This window comes from Hyla sarda, chromosome 5 (genome assembly GCF_029499605.1).
Source record: "Hyla sarda isolate aHylSar1 chromosome 5, aHylSar1.hap1, whole genome shotgun sequence".
In the NCBI taxonomy this organism is placed as follows: domain Eukaryota; kingdom Metazoa; phylum Chordata; class Amphibia; order Anura; family Hylidae; genus Hyla; species Hyla sarda.
Window position 1 is genome coordinate 383,953,234 of NC_079193.1, and position 16,712 is coordinate 383,969,945.

At 46.4% G+C, this 16,712-nt stretch overlaps 1 protein-coding gene across 5 annotated transcripts in view; it reads right to left on the reverse strand.

Annotated features, from left to right (window-relative positions):
• Positions 1-4,954: 4,954 nt before the first annotated feature.
• Positions 4,955-16,712, reverse strand: part of LOC130272794 (uncharacterized) — a 23,782-nt gene continuing 12,024 nt past the window's right edge. Inside the window, exons 1-2 of one of the 5 annotated variants that reach the window (XM_056518681.1) lie at positions 7,799-8,112; positions 4,955-6,457 (exon numbers count right to left, since the gene is read on the reverse strand). In XM_056518681.1, the coding sequence (XP_056374656.1) occupies positions 5,209-6,399 (1,191 nt within the window). In that variant the 5' untranslated portion in view covers positions 6,400-6,457; positions 7,799-8,112 and the 3' untranslated portion in view covers positions 4,955-5,208. Of the gene's footprint in view, positions 6,458-6,537; positions 6,604-7,798; positions 8,113-15,334; positions 15,538-16,712 lie in introns of those variants that run through there. The other 4 variants (XM_056518682.1, XM_056518679.1, XM_056518678.1 and 1 more) reach the window with 4 other exon arrangements.

Here is a 16,712-nt window from a genome sequence, read left to right on the forward strand (position 1 = left end):
CAGCATCACCAGGGATGAGACCAGTAATGTCTACTGATGTCTATACGTTCAGCATCACCAGGGATGAGACCAGCAATGTCTACTGATGTCTATACGTTCAGCATCACCAGTGATGAGACCAGCAATGTCTACTGATGTCTATACATCCAGCATCACCAGGGATGAGACCAGCAATGTCTACTGATGTCTATACGTTCAGCATCACCAGGGATGAGACCAGTAATGTCTACTGATGTCTATACGATCATCACCAGGGATGAGACCAGCAATGTCTACTGATGTCTATACGATCAGCATCACCAGGGATGAGACCAGCAATGTCTACTGATGTCTATACATTCAGCATCACCAGGGATGAGACCAGCAATGTCTACTGATGTCTATACATTCAGCATCACCAGGGATGAGACCAGCAATGTCTACTGATGTCTATACGTTCAGCATCACCAGGGATGAGACCAGCAATGTCTACTGATGTGTATACGTTCAGCATCACCAGGGATGAGACCAGCAATGTCTACTGATGTCTATACGATCATCACCAGGGATAAGACCAGCAATGTCTACTGATGTCTATACGTTCAGCATCACCAGGGATGAGACCAGCAATGTCTACTGATGTCTATATATTCAGCATCACCAGGGATGAGACCAGTAATGTCTACTGATGTCTATACGTTCAGCATCACCAGGGATGAGACCAGCAATGTCTACTGATGTCTATACGTTCAGCATCACCAGGGATGAGACCAGTAATGTCTACTGATGTCTATACATTCAGCATCACCAGGGATGAGACCAGCAATGTCTACTGATGTCTATGTGTTCAGCATCACCAGGGATGAGACCAGCAATGTCTACTGATGTCTATGTGTTCAGCATCACCAGGGATGAGACCAGCAATGTCTACTGCTGTCTATACGTTCAGCATCACCAGGGATGAGACCAGTAATGTCTACTGATGTCTATACGTTCAGTATCACCAGGGATGAGACCAGCAATGTCTACTGATGTCTATACGTTCAGCATCACCAGGGATGAGACCAGTAATGTCTACTGATGTCTATACGTTCAGCATCACCAGGGATGAGACCAGCAATGTCTACTGATGTCTATACGTCCAGCATCACCAGGGATGAGACCAGCAATGTCTACTGATGTCTATACAACCAGCATCACCAGGGATGAGACCAGCAATGTCTACTGATGTCTATACATCCAGCATCACCAGGGATGAGACCAGCAATGTCTACTGATGTCTATACATTCAGCATCACCAGGGATGAGACCAGCAATGTCTACTGATGTCTATACGTTCAGCATCACCAGGGATGAGACCAGCAATGTCTACTGATGTCTATGCGTCCAGACTTCAGGCTGTAAGTAATAATCATGTGCAAATTAAAAACCGTATACGGTTTCCCGTATGGAACCGTATACCACGTTTTTGTCTCCGGTTTAAAAACCATACTGCAACCGCATACGTTTTTTTTTTTTTAACATGGACGTCAATGGGAAACAAACATGTATACGGTTTTTAATTTGCACATGTGCATTTGCATCCTTAAGTCCCCACCTAACACCCCTCCCATTAAAAATGGACAAAATTTTAAAAACAGTATACAGTTTAAAAACGCTTACGGTTTACTTTTTCCCATACTGTTCCGTCCGTTTTTTTGCCATACGGTTTTCTTTAGAAAAACTGATTGAAAACAGTATGGCAAAAACATGATGTGAATTACTTTTTTTTTATAAGCCCAGCAACATGTTGTTGTTTAATGGTAGGCCCTGAATACCCCTTTAAACCTTGGTTCTATAAAATATAGATCAGAAGGGATTGAATACTCATGCAAAGATAGAAATCGCAGCAACAGTATACAGATAGAGGTGGGAGGGGTCTGGGAGCTGACACGAGGGATCCGATAGGTGAGGAGGTCATATTATAGTTCACAAGCAGTCAGCTGACCCAGGACTGACCCTTTTCTCTGACAGGGAAACGCTGATTTTCTGTGGATCAGGCTGGTGATCACATGACTCAATTACAGTAATGAAACTCATGAAGCAGCTGTGCTGGAATGAAACAAATGGTGCTGTAGGACTAGTGATGGCGAGTGTGCATGATATAGACAAAAAAGAAAACCCCGGAGCGCTTCTTTAATGGACAACAGCAGCTTTATTATAATTATTCCCTATCCACGGGATAGGGGATAACTGTTTGATCGCGGGGGGTCCGACCGCTGGGACCCTCGCGATCTCCTGAACGGGGCCCCATATTAGTGCTCAGTGAGAGTGCTAATGCGTGTATCGTCGACCTAGAGAGGTCGACGGTTACGCCCCCTCCCCATACAGTTCTATGGGAGAGGCAGGAACGCTGTCTCCCCGCCTCTCCCAAAGAACTACATGGAGGAGGCGTGTCGGCCACGACGTCACGCTGCGGCCAGCACGCCTCCTACTGCACGAACGAGCCGTGGCTCTGTGCAGGAGATCGCCCGTGGAGGGATACCCAGCGTTCAGACCCCAAGCGATCAAACATTTATCCCCAATCATTGTTTTTGGCCTCAGATGGCCTTTAATGACTGGACCGGGCTTAGGCAAGTATGTTTTTTTTAAGGGGCCAGCACCAGAAACATAGAAGGTGGCGGCAGATAAGAACCATTTAGCACTTCCTCTCTACTGCTAATACCTCTCCCTATACACCCATGAGCACTTCCCTCTACTGCTAATACCTCTCCCTTTACACCCATGAGCACCTCCCTCTACTGCTTATACCTCTTCCTATACACCCATGAGCACCTCCCTCTACTGCTAATACCACTTCCTCTACACCCATGAGCACCTCCTTCTACTGCTAATACCTCTCCCTTTACACCCCTGAGCACCTCCCTCTACTGCTTATACCTCTCCCTATACACCCAAGAATTCTTCTAGCATTTCTTGCTGCTCTATGACATTGTCTGCCAACCTTTGAGTCTTCTAAAATAATGACCCCTTTCCTCGGATACTGGGGTCAGGACTTTATCACATATTCTATATTTTGCCCTTGGGTTTTTAGGCCCCAGGTGCATTATCTTGCACTTATCCACATGAAGTGTCCAGAGTTCTGACTATTCCTCTTATTTGCCCAAATCCTTCTCCATTTGGCGGATCCCTCCAGGAACATCAACCCTGTTACAGATTTTTGTGTCTTCAGCAAAAAGACTAAAAACATTGAGACCTTCTGCTTATGCTAGTGACAGATGCCTCGAGACCTTTTATGCAAGCCTACATTTTAGTAAGAAAAAATTGCTTAATAAAAACACACACAACTTCTGAAAAGAGCGTTACTTTAAAAGCCAATTGATTTGCCAGGAACTGCAGATAAGAAATAAAAGCACCAACATTTTTAATAAAAACGTATTTACATTATGTGTCACCTTAGAAACAGAAAATCATGGCGCCGTCACCACGTCCGGCATCATCAACCACGGAAGAGAAGGGAAAATTATGTACCCAATTACCTAGTTTTTAACCATAAAAATTTTTTGGGGTAATAATCAGCCCCATTGTGAAGAATATAACCACTAGGGGTGGGGGGGATCCCGCAAACCGGAGGGGTTGGGGCGATGGGGGAAGAGGGTCATTATTGCCATGGCCATCATATCCCCAACAAATGTTTTATGGGCACCTAAGGTCAATAGACCACCCCCCAAGGGCGAAGAGAAGGACAGAATGGAATGGACAAAATACCATAGGACCTGATGGAAACTTTGTACTGGTCCAACAATACGAAGAGATAGTAACAGAATGGACCCAAAAATGTTGGGCACCGGAAGAGAACTTTTAGAAGCATTGACGACCAATCCCCTTAGCCTTGTTAAGTCCTGATCTTCTAGAACAGCTGTCTCCAAACTGTGGACCTCCAGCTCTAGCAGAACTACAACTCCAGGCATAGCCGGACAGCTGTTGGCTGTCCGGCTATGCCTGGAGTTGTAGTTCTGCTAGAGCTGGAGGTCCACAGACCACCATTCTAGATAATTTCATCCAGTAAAAATTAAGGATTTGAGAACAGGACAAAAAAAAAAAAAACACCTATATCTTTCGAGAATGATCTATCATCTACGGCCGGTGAAAGGAGCTTCTTGTAGACTACATTGTCTTCTTCCCGGCCCTCCCAGAGGAACTAGAACACGAGAGGCCGTTGTGGGCCATTATTAGATCTTACTTCAACTAAATGGAGAACGGTTCCATCACTTCCACATTTCGAGGCCTCTTAGGTGAGCAATTGGAAGCATCAAGTCTGTCATCACCCTTATACTTTCAATCCCAAAAATAAAAAAAAACACCACACTCTTTGCCTCTACGGGTCATCATCCAATTTTTAGCCAGTCCACCTAGTAAAGCTCCCGTAACCCCATATTCCTAGGAAGAACTGTCCCCGAAAGAATGATATTTCAGAAACTATAAAAACTTTTTTACAGAGACTTTTTGATGTGTGGACAAGGAATGATGATCAACCCCACTTCGCACGTTACAAAAATTGTCAAGTTTAAAGGGGTACTCCGCCCCTAGACATCTTATCCCCTATCCAAAGGATAGGGGATAAGATGTCAGATCGCCGGGGTCCCGCTGCTGGGGACCCCGCGGATCGCTGCTGCAGCACCCCGCTATCATTACTGCGCAGAGCGAGATCGCTCTGCACGTAATGACGGGCAATACAGGGGCCGGAGCATCGTTACGTCACGGCTCCGCCCCTCGTGACGTTACAGCCCGCCCCCGTGACGTCACAGCCCGCCCCCGTCAATACAAGTCTATGGGAGGGGGCGTGGCGGTCGTCACGCCCCCTGCCATAGACTTGCATTAAGGGGACGGGCCGTGATGTCATGAGGGGCGGAGCCATGACATCACGCTGCTCCGGCCCCTGTATCGCCCGTTATTACGCACAGAGCGAACTCGCTCTGTGCAGTAATGATGGTGGGGTGCCGCAGCAGGGATCCCCGGGGTCCCCAGCAGTGGGACCGTGGTGATCTAACATCTTATCCCCTATCCTTTGGATAGGGGATAAGATGCCAGGGGTGGAGTACCCCTTTAAGTCATGAAGGACTTAGGATCCAATGAAGATCTCGGTTCTTTCAAAGCTTTTCTCCAAGACTATGTGAGCTTTGTCAACGAAGTCAGTCTTAGGTTTCCTGAGATGTATGATGACTTGGTGAATGCTGGTTAATGGCCGACTCAGAGCAGCCACGTGTCCGTGTGTTGGATGCAATAACAAGACTGGAGGAGGACCTCGCTGAGCTCCAGGTAAGTCTGAGTCTTCCAGGTTGGAAGCAACGTGTGGGAGTTAAATCGTTGAAGTTTGGGTGCGCCCACCTTAAGCAAGTCATATAAACACGACCACCGGTTCTGAAGGGCAACACGGGTTCTGCGATTCAAGATGATGCCCCTGATGGTTTTCTTAACCTTTAATTCTCTGAGGGAGGGTAAATCCACGTGACTAAACACCAGTCCACGACTCTGAGACACGTCTAAAAACTCCAGAGACTTTGACTCGATAGGGTAGGAGACTCCCAAGTCCTTCACAGGAACCAGCACTTGAAGGATCAGCGTCTTTAGCTTCGGCAACGACCTTGTGAGTTGTTTCATGGTTTCCGGTTGAACGCTCTTAAAGACCCAAAAGTAGTTGAGCTCTAACGTTCTGAGATTTTGGAAGAGCGTGAGCAGCGAGACGGAATGTTCTGACCAGTCGAAGGGCAGCTTCATGCGGCTCAGTCTGGGGGATGTTCTGGTGAGGCGCTCAAAGAGAGTCTGAAAGCTGTTGAACTGATCCGTCTTGGCCAGACATATTTGCGCCATGCTGCCCGGAGGATAAATATCGAGAGGCTCCAGATGCGTCAATGTCCAATTCAGCTCCAGCTCCTGAAGGTCTCCACAGTAAACGCTATCCAGAAACTGAAGGAGGAATTCGGCCCACTTGGTTCTCTGGTCACCTAAATCAAAACTAGCACGAAGGACCAACAAGCTGGCTCCACGGGACGTCAAATGGTACGCGTACTGGTGCACCCACTCCTTCCACCGCTCAAACTCTCTCACCGACACCAGCACCCCATCCATGCCAGAGAGGACAGCCCCAAGCCTCATGAAGTCTGCCACCCTCCAGAGTCGAGGTGTACGCATGAGTTTGCTCCAGTCTGAACAGACCAAGGCGGCTGTGCACTTCTCTACCTCAGAGAGGAACGAGAAGACATGGAGCTGACAGTCAACAGGCAGGAGGCTGAAGGGGAAACAACCCTGGTTCTTAGTCCTGTGACCCCCTCTTGGTCCTGATTTAGCATAACCTTCCGGAGAGGATAAGCTGCTGGAGTCCGAGGAAACTGCTGGTCCCGGGGAGGAGTCTTGACGGAAGAGTTTTCTTTCCCGAGACATCTTCTGAGGACATCACATATCGAGGGGATACTAGAATCCGGGATCCACAGGGTGAGTCCTGGAAATGAGGCAAAAAAATTAATGGAAAATACTAAACAGATAGTAAATTTCTCCTACATAGTCTCTTCAGAAACACACCCTGACATGATGTATAATTTATGGACTCATAGACAGCTTGGATGTGTTGTGCCTTATCCACCATGAAGGAAAGTTCATCTGCACAAATAGAAAAAGATTACAAAACAGTAATTCATCTATTCAATTATTCCATCCAAAAGATTAAGAACAGTATAACATAATGATGTCCGTCATTATCCCTTTAGATTGGGGGGGGGGGGGGTCACTTGATGTGTATTCATGAGGAAGAGGAATATTTTATTATTATTATTTTTTATTATTATTTTATTTACTTTATTTTCCTGATCCTATTGAATAGAGATGAGCGAACTTACAGTAAATTCGATTCGTCACAAACTTCTCCGCTCGGCAGTTGATGACTTTTCCTGCGTAAATTAGTTCAGCCTTCAGGTGCTCCGGTGGGCTGGAAAAGGTGGATACAGTCCTAATAAAGAGTCTCCTAGGACTGTATCCACCTTTTCCAGCCCACGGGAGCACCTGAAAGCTGAACTAATTTATGCCGGAAAAGTCATCAACTGCCGAGCGGAGAAGTTCGTGACGAAGCGAATTTACTGTAAGTTCGCTCATCTCTACTATTGAACTCTTCTTCATGGTGGATAATAAATATAGTGTGAACAGAGGTTAAGAGGTGGCCACTATTAGGTATGTGCAGCTGTATTGAGACAATCACCGCGTCAACCGTGGAACTATGGCGAAGCTCGCATAGAGGCCAATATTAAGTGTGGTGCAGCGGAGGGGCTAGGATAAATAAAGGATAGTAGTATCAGTTATGGGGTATACAGCAACAAAGACAGATATCCGCACTCACCGCAAGATAAGTGACCAGCTGCTCCTAGATAGAGACGCCGTGGGATCCGGGAGGTAACCAGTGCATAGCATTCAGAGAACTCCGGATCCCACGGCGTCTCTATCTAGGAGCAGCTGGTCACTTATCTTGTGGTGAGTGCGGATATCTGTCTTTGTTGCTGTATACCCCATATATATATGTGTGTGTGTGTATATATACAGTGGTCCCTCAACATAAGATGGTAATCCGTTCCAAATGGACCATCGTTTGTTGAAACCATCGTATGTTGAGGGATCCGTGCAATGTAAAGTATAGGACAGTGGTCTACAACCTGTGGACCTCCAGATGTTGCAAAACTACAACACCCAGCATGCCCGGACAGCCAACGGCTGTCCGGGCATGCTGGGAGTTGTAGTTTTGCAACATCTGGAGGTCTGCAGGTTGAAGACCACTGGTATTAAAGGTTGTACTCACGTGTCCCCGCCGCTCCGGACCGTCATCGCTGCCCTGGATGTCGCCTTCCATCGCTTTCGCCGCGTCCCCGGGGTGTCCCCGACGCTCTCCATCGCGTCGCTACGCACGCCGCTCCTATTGGACGACGGGACGGCGTGCTCAGCGACGTGATGAAGAGCGCCGACGATGCAGGGGATCCCGAAGAGGAAGCGCCAGAGCCCCGAGGACAGGTAAGTGATCATCAGCGGACCACACGGGGCACTGTAAACGGCTATCCGGTGGCGGCTGAAGCAGTCTGCGCTGGAGGATAGCCGTTTATGCGATGGCCCGACATACAAAAGCATCGTATGGTGATGCTGCCTTCAACATGCGATGGCCTCTGAGAGTGATTGTATGCTGAAATGATCGTATGTCGGGGCCATTGTAGGTCAGGGGGTCCCTGTGTGTATAATATATATATATACACACACACACACACATATATACATACATACACACACAAAAGCAGGAGAGTACAGCAGCACACTACTAGCAGAAAGATACAGATAAAACATGAAATGCTAAATTGCTATAAGGAAAAATGAAAAATTTTGGGGCTTCGCTCACCATTTGGCCAAATATATTCAAACACAGCAAACCTACTTACTTTTTCACTTTACTCGAGTGCTGCAGCACACTCTTTTTTTGGAATGTATATATATATATATATATATATATATATATATATATATATATATATATATATATCACACAGGAAAAAACGTCCGGCACTCGGGAAGATGCAGGTAAAACTTGCCAATGGCTTTATTCACACGCTTAAGGCAGGACACAATCTGACGCGTTTCGCACACTCAGGTGCTTAGTCGTAGATAGACATACACTCAATAATGCGGGTTAAAATACACATGAGTTTGGTCACATGACCACATGAATCTTAATTAAAAACAGTTGGTTACAAAACATGGCATTGGGAATCATGATCACATTTGGTCGTTCGGAGAGGGTTCACACAAGGATGCAGGCAATGCGGCTTTGAATTTCAAATTTTGATTAACATTTAAATTTCAATCTCGAATGGTCTAAAAACTAGTTTATCAAATACTACCGATATTCATATTAATTTGGAAGTACATATTTACCGAAATAAATAATTTGAACTATACCTGCACATCAAGATCCGAAATATTTATATATAGATCAATAACCGCATAATGTGCATCTCACCGTGTGAACATCCCCCTATAATTTGCGACAATTCAAAATTTATTATATATACACAAGAAACGAAGAATACATATTGGACCAGGAACTAAACATACGTGATTAGTAATAAATTGTATACATCGACTATATTCTCTTATTCAATTTATGCACACGTTAACATTAAATCCAATCTTTTATTTAACCCTTGCGGGTATCTTGTTCCCAAGAGGAACATCCAATGTTTATTATGATAATATACACTGGATCAGTCGTTATATAGACGATTTATTGATAATTTGGAGGGGTACGGAGACACTATTTTCGGAATTTGTTAGGTATATTGGGAACAACAATTTAAATTTGGGGTTCACCTCACATTTCGATAAAAATACAATTAATTTTTTGGACATTTCGTTGATTAGTGGGAGTGATGGTATAGAAATTCGCCCCTATAGAAAAGATACAGCCTCTAACTCTATTTTATTGGCCTCCTCCTGCCATACACGACATGTCCTGGATAATATTCCCTATGGCAAATTATGTAGAATAAAACGTAACTGCTCTAGTGAGAAACAATTTAAAATTGCAGCAGAGGAACTTCATACTAGATTTGAGCAGAGGGGTTATAGCGAAAAAATACTAAAAAAAGCAGAAATAAGAATAGAGGGACGGGGGCGCGAGGAACTAGTATCCTATTCCAGCAGGCATCAAAATAGAAGGGACTCACATAAGGTTGGAGGTAAATTAGCCAAAAACACAATCAAAAATGAAAATATAAATCCGAATAAGGATAGACCACCATTTTTCGTGACATCATACAGTACTCAATTTGGACAGATTAAGAAAATAATAAACAGATATATTCCGGTATTAGAAACAGATCCAATATTTAGAGACTTATTATCAGAGGGTATTTCTATTGTGTCCAGGAGAGGCCCTACTATTGGAACCAGAGTCTCACCCAGTCTATTTATTAGTCAAAAGGAAAGTGTAAAGGATCGGGACTGGTTGAGGAATATAGGTAATCGCAAATGTGGTCATACCAGATGTATCACATGTACACATATGGTGAATACAAATACTGTAACGTCTTGCACAACAAATAGGACATACAATATACACCAGTATATCAATTGTAACACTAAATCCATTATATACGTAGCAACATGTATTGCTTGTAATTTGCAATATGTAGGATGCTCGGGGAATTCATTAAAAGTGAGGTTTAGGAAACATATTACGGATGCTAAAAGTAGTTTAACAAGCATTTCTATGCTGTCACGTCACTTTAGGGAGTCCCATTCAGGGGACACCACCCATTTACGAGTATTGGGGGTAGAAAAAGTCACCTTAGGACCTAGGGGAGGCGATCTCAGAAAGAAATTATACAGTAGAGAGGCACATTGGATGTTCCTCTTGGGAACAAGATACCCGCAAGGGTTAAATAAAAGATTGGATTTAATGTTAACGTGTGCATAAATTGAATAAGAGAATATAGTTGATGTATACAATTTATTACTAATCACGTATGTTTAGTTCCTGGTCCAATATGTATTCTTCGTTTCTTGTGTATATATAATAAATTTTGAATTGTCGCAAATTATAGGGGGTTGTTCACATGGTGAGATGCACATTATGCGGTTATTGATCTATATATAAATATTTCGGATCTTGATGTGCAGGTATAGTTCAAATTATTTATTTCGGTAAATATGTACTTCCAAATTAATATGAATATCGGTAGTATTTGATAAACTAGTTTTTAGACCATTCGAGATTGAAATTTAAATGTTAATCAAAATTTGAAATTCAAAGCCGCATTGCCTGCATCCTTGTGTGAACTCTCTCCGAACGACCAAATGTGATCATGATTCCCAATGCCATGTTTTGTAACCAACTGTTTTTAATTAAGATTCATGTGGTCATGTGACCAAACTCATGTGTATTTAAACCCGCATTATTGAGTGTATGTCTATCTACGACTAAGCACCTGAGTGTGCGAAACGCGTCAGATTGTGTCCTGCCTTAAGCGTGTGAATAAAGCCATTGACAAGTTTTATCTGCATCTTCCCGAGTGCCGGACGTTTTTTCCTGTGTGATTTCTACTTAGCCGGGAGCGGTACCGGTGTCCGTAGCACGAGATAGTGCAGCAAACGCGTGGTGAGCAGCCTGACTTTATCTGCATATATATATATGTATATATATATATATATATATATATATATATATATATATATATCCCTTACTATATACGTCCTTCCTATGGACACCTTATATAATTAATATATCTCTCTCTCTATATATATCTATATATCTATCTATCTATCTATCTATCTATCTATATATATATATACACATATACAGAACAGACGGAAAAGTTTGGACACCTTCTCATTCAGAGTTTTCTTTATTTTCATGACTATGAATATTGTAGATTTACACTGAAAGCATCAAAACTATGAATTGTCACATGTGGAATTATAGACATAACAAAAAAGAGTGAAACAACTGAAAATCTGTCCTATTCTAAGTGGAAAGTGTCCCCAAGTGCAGTCACACAAACCATCAAGAGCTACAAAGAAAGTGTCTGCCATGCGGAGTCCCAGGAAAGGACGACCAAGAGTCACCTCTGCTGCGGAGGAGAAGTTCATCCGAGTCACCAACAATCTCAGAAATGGTGAACAGCAGCTCAGATTAGAGAGCAGGTCAATGCCGCACAGAGTTCTAGAGCAGACACATCTCTAGAACCACAGAGGAGACTGTGTGAGGTCTTCATGGTAGAAGATCTGCTAGGAAACCACTGCTAAGGACCGGCAACAAGCAGAAGAGACAACACAAGGACCAGTGGAAATCTGATGAGGCCAAATGTGAGATCTTTGGTCCCAACCACCGTGTCTTTGTGCGATGCAGAAAAGGTGAACGGATGGACTCTACATGCCTGGTTCCCACCGTGATGCATGGGGGAGGAGGTGTGATGGTGTGGAGGAGGAGGTGTGCTGGTGTGGAGGAGGAGGAGGTGTGATGGTGTGGAGGAGGCGGTGGTGTGATGGTGTGGAGGAGGAGGAGGTGTGATGGTGTGGAGGAGGAGGAGGTGTGATGGTGAGGAGGAGAAGGAGGTGTGATGGTGTGGAGGAGGAGGGTGTGATGGTGAGGAGGAGGAGGAGGTGTGATGGTGTGGAGGAGGAGGAGGTGTGATGGTGAGGAGGAGAAGGAGGTGTGATGGTGTGGAGGAGGAGGTGTGATGGTGAGGAGGAGGAGGAGGTGTGATAGTGTGGAGGAGGAGGTGTGATGGTGTGGAGGAGGAGGAGGTGTGATGGTGTGGAGGAGGAGGAGGTGTGATGGTGAGGAGGAGGAGGAGGTGTGATGGTGTGGAGGAGGAGGAGGTGTGATGGTGTGGAGGAGGAGGAGGTGTGATGGTGAGGAGGAGGTGTGATGGTGTGGAGGAGGAGGAGGAGGTGTGATGGTGTGGAGGAGGAGGTGTGATGGTGTGGAGGAGGAGGTGTGATGGTGTGGAGGAGGAGGAGGTGTAATGGTGTGGAGGAGGTGTGATGGTGAGGAGGAGGAGGAGGTGTGATGGTGTGGAGGAGGAGGAGGTGTGATGGTGTGGAGGAGGAGGTGTGATGGTGTGGAGGAGGAGGTGTGATGGTGTGGAGGAGGAGGAGGTGTGATGGTGTGGAGGAGGAGGAGGCGTGATGGTGTGGAGGAGGAGGTGGTGTGATGGTGTGGAGGAGGAGGAGGAGGTGTGATGGTGTGGAGGAGGAGGTGTGATGGTGTGGAGGAGGAGGAGGTGTGATGGTGTGGAGGAGGAGGAGGAGGTGTGATGGTGTGGAGGAGGAGGAGGAGGTGTGATGGTGTGGAGGAGGAGGTGTGATGGTGTGGAGGAGGAGGAGGTGTGATGGTGTGGAGGAGGAGGAGGTGTGATGGTGTGGAGGAGGAGGTGTGATGGTGTGGAGGAGGAGGAGGAGGTGTGATGGTGTGGAGGAGGAGGAGGTGTGGAGGAGGAGGTGTGATGGTGTGGAGGAGGAGGTGTGATGGTGTGGAGGAGGAGGTGTGATGGTGTGGAGGAGGAGGAGGAGGTGTGATGGTGTGGAGGAGGAGGTGTGATGGTGTGGAGGAGGAGGAGGTGTGATGGTGTGGAGGAGGAGGTGTGATGGTGTGGAGGAGGAGGTGTGATGGTGTGGAGGAGGAGGAGGTGTGATGGTGTGGAGGAGGAGGAGGTGTGATGGTGTGGAGGAGGTGTGATGGTGAGGAGGAGGAGGAGGTGTGATGGTGAGGAGGAGGAGGAGGTGTGATGGTGAGGAGGAGGAGGTGTGATGGTGAGGAGGAGGAGGAGGTGTGATGGTGTGGAGGAGGAGGAGGTGTGATGGTGTGGAGGAGGAGGAGGTGTGATGGTGAGGAGGAGGAGGTGTGATGGTGAGGAGGAGGAGGTGTGATGGTGAGGAGGAGGAGGTGTGATGGTGAGGAGGAGGAGGAGGTGTGATGGTGAGGAGGAGGAGGAGGTGTGATGGTGAGGAGGAGGAGTGATGGTGTGGAGGAGGAGGTGTGATGGTGTGGAGGAGGAGGAGGTGTGATGGTGGGGGGGGGGCTTTGCTGGTGACACTGTTGGGGATTTATTCAAAATTGAAGGCATACTGACCCAGCATGGCTACCACAGCATCTTCTAGCGGCTGCTATTCCATCCAGTTTGCGTTTAGTTGCACCATCATTTATTTTTCAACAGGACAATGAACCCAAACCCCTCCAGGCTGTGTAAGGACTATGTGACCAAGAAGGAGAGTGATGGGTGCTGCACCAGATGGCCTGGCCGCCTCAGTCACCGGACCTGAACCCAATGAAGGCAAAAGGGCCAACAAGTGCTAAGCATCATGGGAACTCCTTCAAGACTGGTGGAGACCATTTCAGGTGACTACAGCTCATCAGGAGAATGAGTGTGCAAAGCATCATGGGAACTCCTTCAGGACTGGTGGAGACCATTTCAGGTGACTACAGCTCATCAGGAGAATGAGTGTGCAAAGCATCATGGGAACTCCTTCAGGACTGGTGGAGACCATTTCAGGTGACTACAGCTCATCAGGAGAATGAGTGTGCAAAGCATCATGGGAACTCCTTCAGGACTGGTGGAGACCATTTCAGGTGACTACAGATCATCAGGAGAATGAGTGTGCAAAGCATCATGGGAACTCCTTCAGGACTGGTGGAGACCATTTCAGGTAACTACAGATCATCAGGAGAATGAGTGTGCAAAGCATCATGGGAACTCCTTCAGGACTGGTGGAGACCATTTCAGGTGACTACAGCTCATCAGGAGAATGAGTGTGCAAAGCATCATGGGAACTCCTTCAGGACTGGTGGAGACCATTTCAGGTGACTACAGATCATCAGGAGAATGAGTGTGCAAAGCATCATGGGAACTCCTTCAGGACTGGTGGAGACCATTTCAGGTGACTACAGATCATCAGGAGAATGAGTGTGCAAAGCATCATGGGAACTCCTTCAGGACTGGTGGAGACCATTTCAGGTGACTACAGATCATCAGGAGAATGAGTGTGCAAAGCATCATGGGAACTCCTTCAGGACTGGTGGAGACCATTTCAGGTGACTACAGATCATCAGGAGAATGAGTGTGCAAAGCATCATGGGAACTCCTTCAGGACTGGTGGAGACCATTTCAGGTGACTACAGATCATCAGGAGAATGAGTGTGCAAAGCATCATGGGAACTCCTTCAGGACTGGTGGAGACCATTTCAGGTGACTACAGCTCATCAGGAGAATGAGTGTGTAAAGCATCATGGGAACTCCTTCAGGACTGGTGGAGACCATTTCAGGTGACTACAGATCATCAGGAGAATGAGTGTGCAAAGCATCATGGGAACTCCTTCAGGACTGGTGGAGACCATTTCAGGTGACTACAGATCATCAGGAGAATGAGTGTGCAAAGCATCATGGGAACTCCTTCAGGACTGGTGGAGACCATTTCAGGTGACTACAGATCATCAGGAGAATGAGTGTGTAAAGCATCATGGGAACTCCTTCAGGACTGGTGGAGACCATTTCAGGTGACTACAGCTCATCAGGAGAATGAGTGTGTAAAGCAGGACTCAGAGGAAGAGCGGAGAATATGACGGATTCTCACACTTATTGTTCTGGATATAATCCCACATGTGATCAGAGATTTGATGCTTCAGGGCGAATCTACAATATTCATAGTCAGGAAATAACGAAAACTCTGAATGAGAAGGTGTCCAAACTTATGGTCTGTACTGTCATATATGACATACCCCGACTATACTTTGTTACACCTCCAGACTCCCCATGTGTATATATATATATATATATATGTTGTGTATACACACCTTGGCATGCTCAGTGAGGTTATTACTGGTCTTCTGAGGAATGTTCTGCCACGCTGAATGTCCCTGAACACGAAAATCATCAGGATCCACTGCAATCACCGACAGATGACGTCTCGGATGGGAGACAAGTCCGGAGACCCTGCAGGATTTGAGACCACGTTTAGGCCACGCAGGCGGCTCACAGTACCACGACGAACATGTAGCTTGGTGAGGTGGTAAAAAAAAAATTATTATTTATGGTGGAAAATTTATATGAAACCAGCAATTTTGCAGCTTTTTGGTTTTGTTTTTACGCAGTGCACTTTACGGTAAAACTGACATGTTCTATTTATTCTGTGGGTTAATAGGATAAAGATGATCCCCATGGTTACAGCTTTTTTATTATCAGACGGATTAAAAAATGTAAATAAAAAATACTCAAAGTTTAACAAAATTATTACATTTAAAATCCTCATCTTCTGACCCCTATAACTTTCTCATTTTTCTGTATATGGGGCTAAATGAGGGTCCTCTTTTGTACCGTGATCTGTAGTTTTCATATTATATATATTATTATATATATATATACACACACACACACACACACACACACACACACACACACATATACAGTGACCCCCCGACCTATGATGGCCCCGACATATGATCAAATCGACATACGATGCTTTTTTATGTCGGGGCCATCGCATTAAGTGCTATCCGGCAGCGCCAAATGCTTAAGCTGCTGCCGGATAGCAGCTTAATGTTCCCCGTGTGGTGCGGTAAGTATTACTTACCCCTCCACGATGCTCCGGGTCCAGCGCTGGTCTTCCGGTGTCTTCTCTGCCCTCTCCAATGACGTCAATACGCTGCTGCGCACGTCATCCAATAGGAATGGCGTACACAGCGGCGTAATGACATCGCTACGCAGGCCCAGTAAGGACTGGCGGAAAAAAGCAGAGGACCGGAGAAGACAGCGGAGGACCGGAGAAGACAGCGGTGGACCGGAGAAGACAGCGGTGGACCGGAGAAGACAGCGGAGGCCCGGAGAAGACAGCGGAGGACCGGAGAAGACAGCGGAGGACCGGAGAAGACAGCGGTGGACCGGAGAAGACAGCGGAGGCCCGGAGAAGACAGCGGAGGACCGGAGAAGACAGCGGAGGACCGGAGAAGACAGCGGAGGACCGGAGAAGACAGCAGAGGACCGGAGAAGACAGCAGAGGACCGGAGAAGACAGCAGAGGACCGGAGAAGACAGCGGAGGCCCCGGAGAAGACAGCGGAGGCCCGGAGAAGACAGCGGAGGCCCGGAGAAGACAGTGGAGGACCGGAGAAGACAGCGGTGGACCGGAGAAGACAGCGGAGGACCGGAGAAGACAGCGGAGGACCGGAGAAGACAGC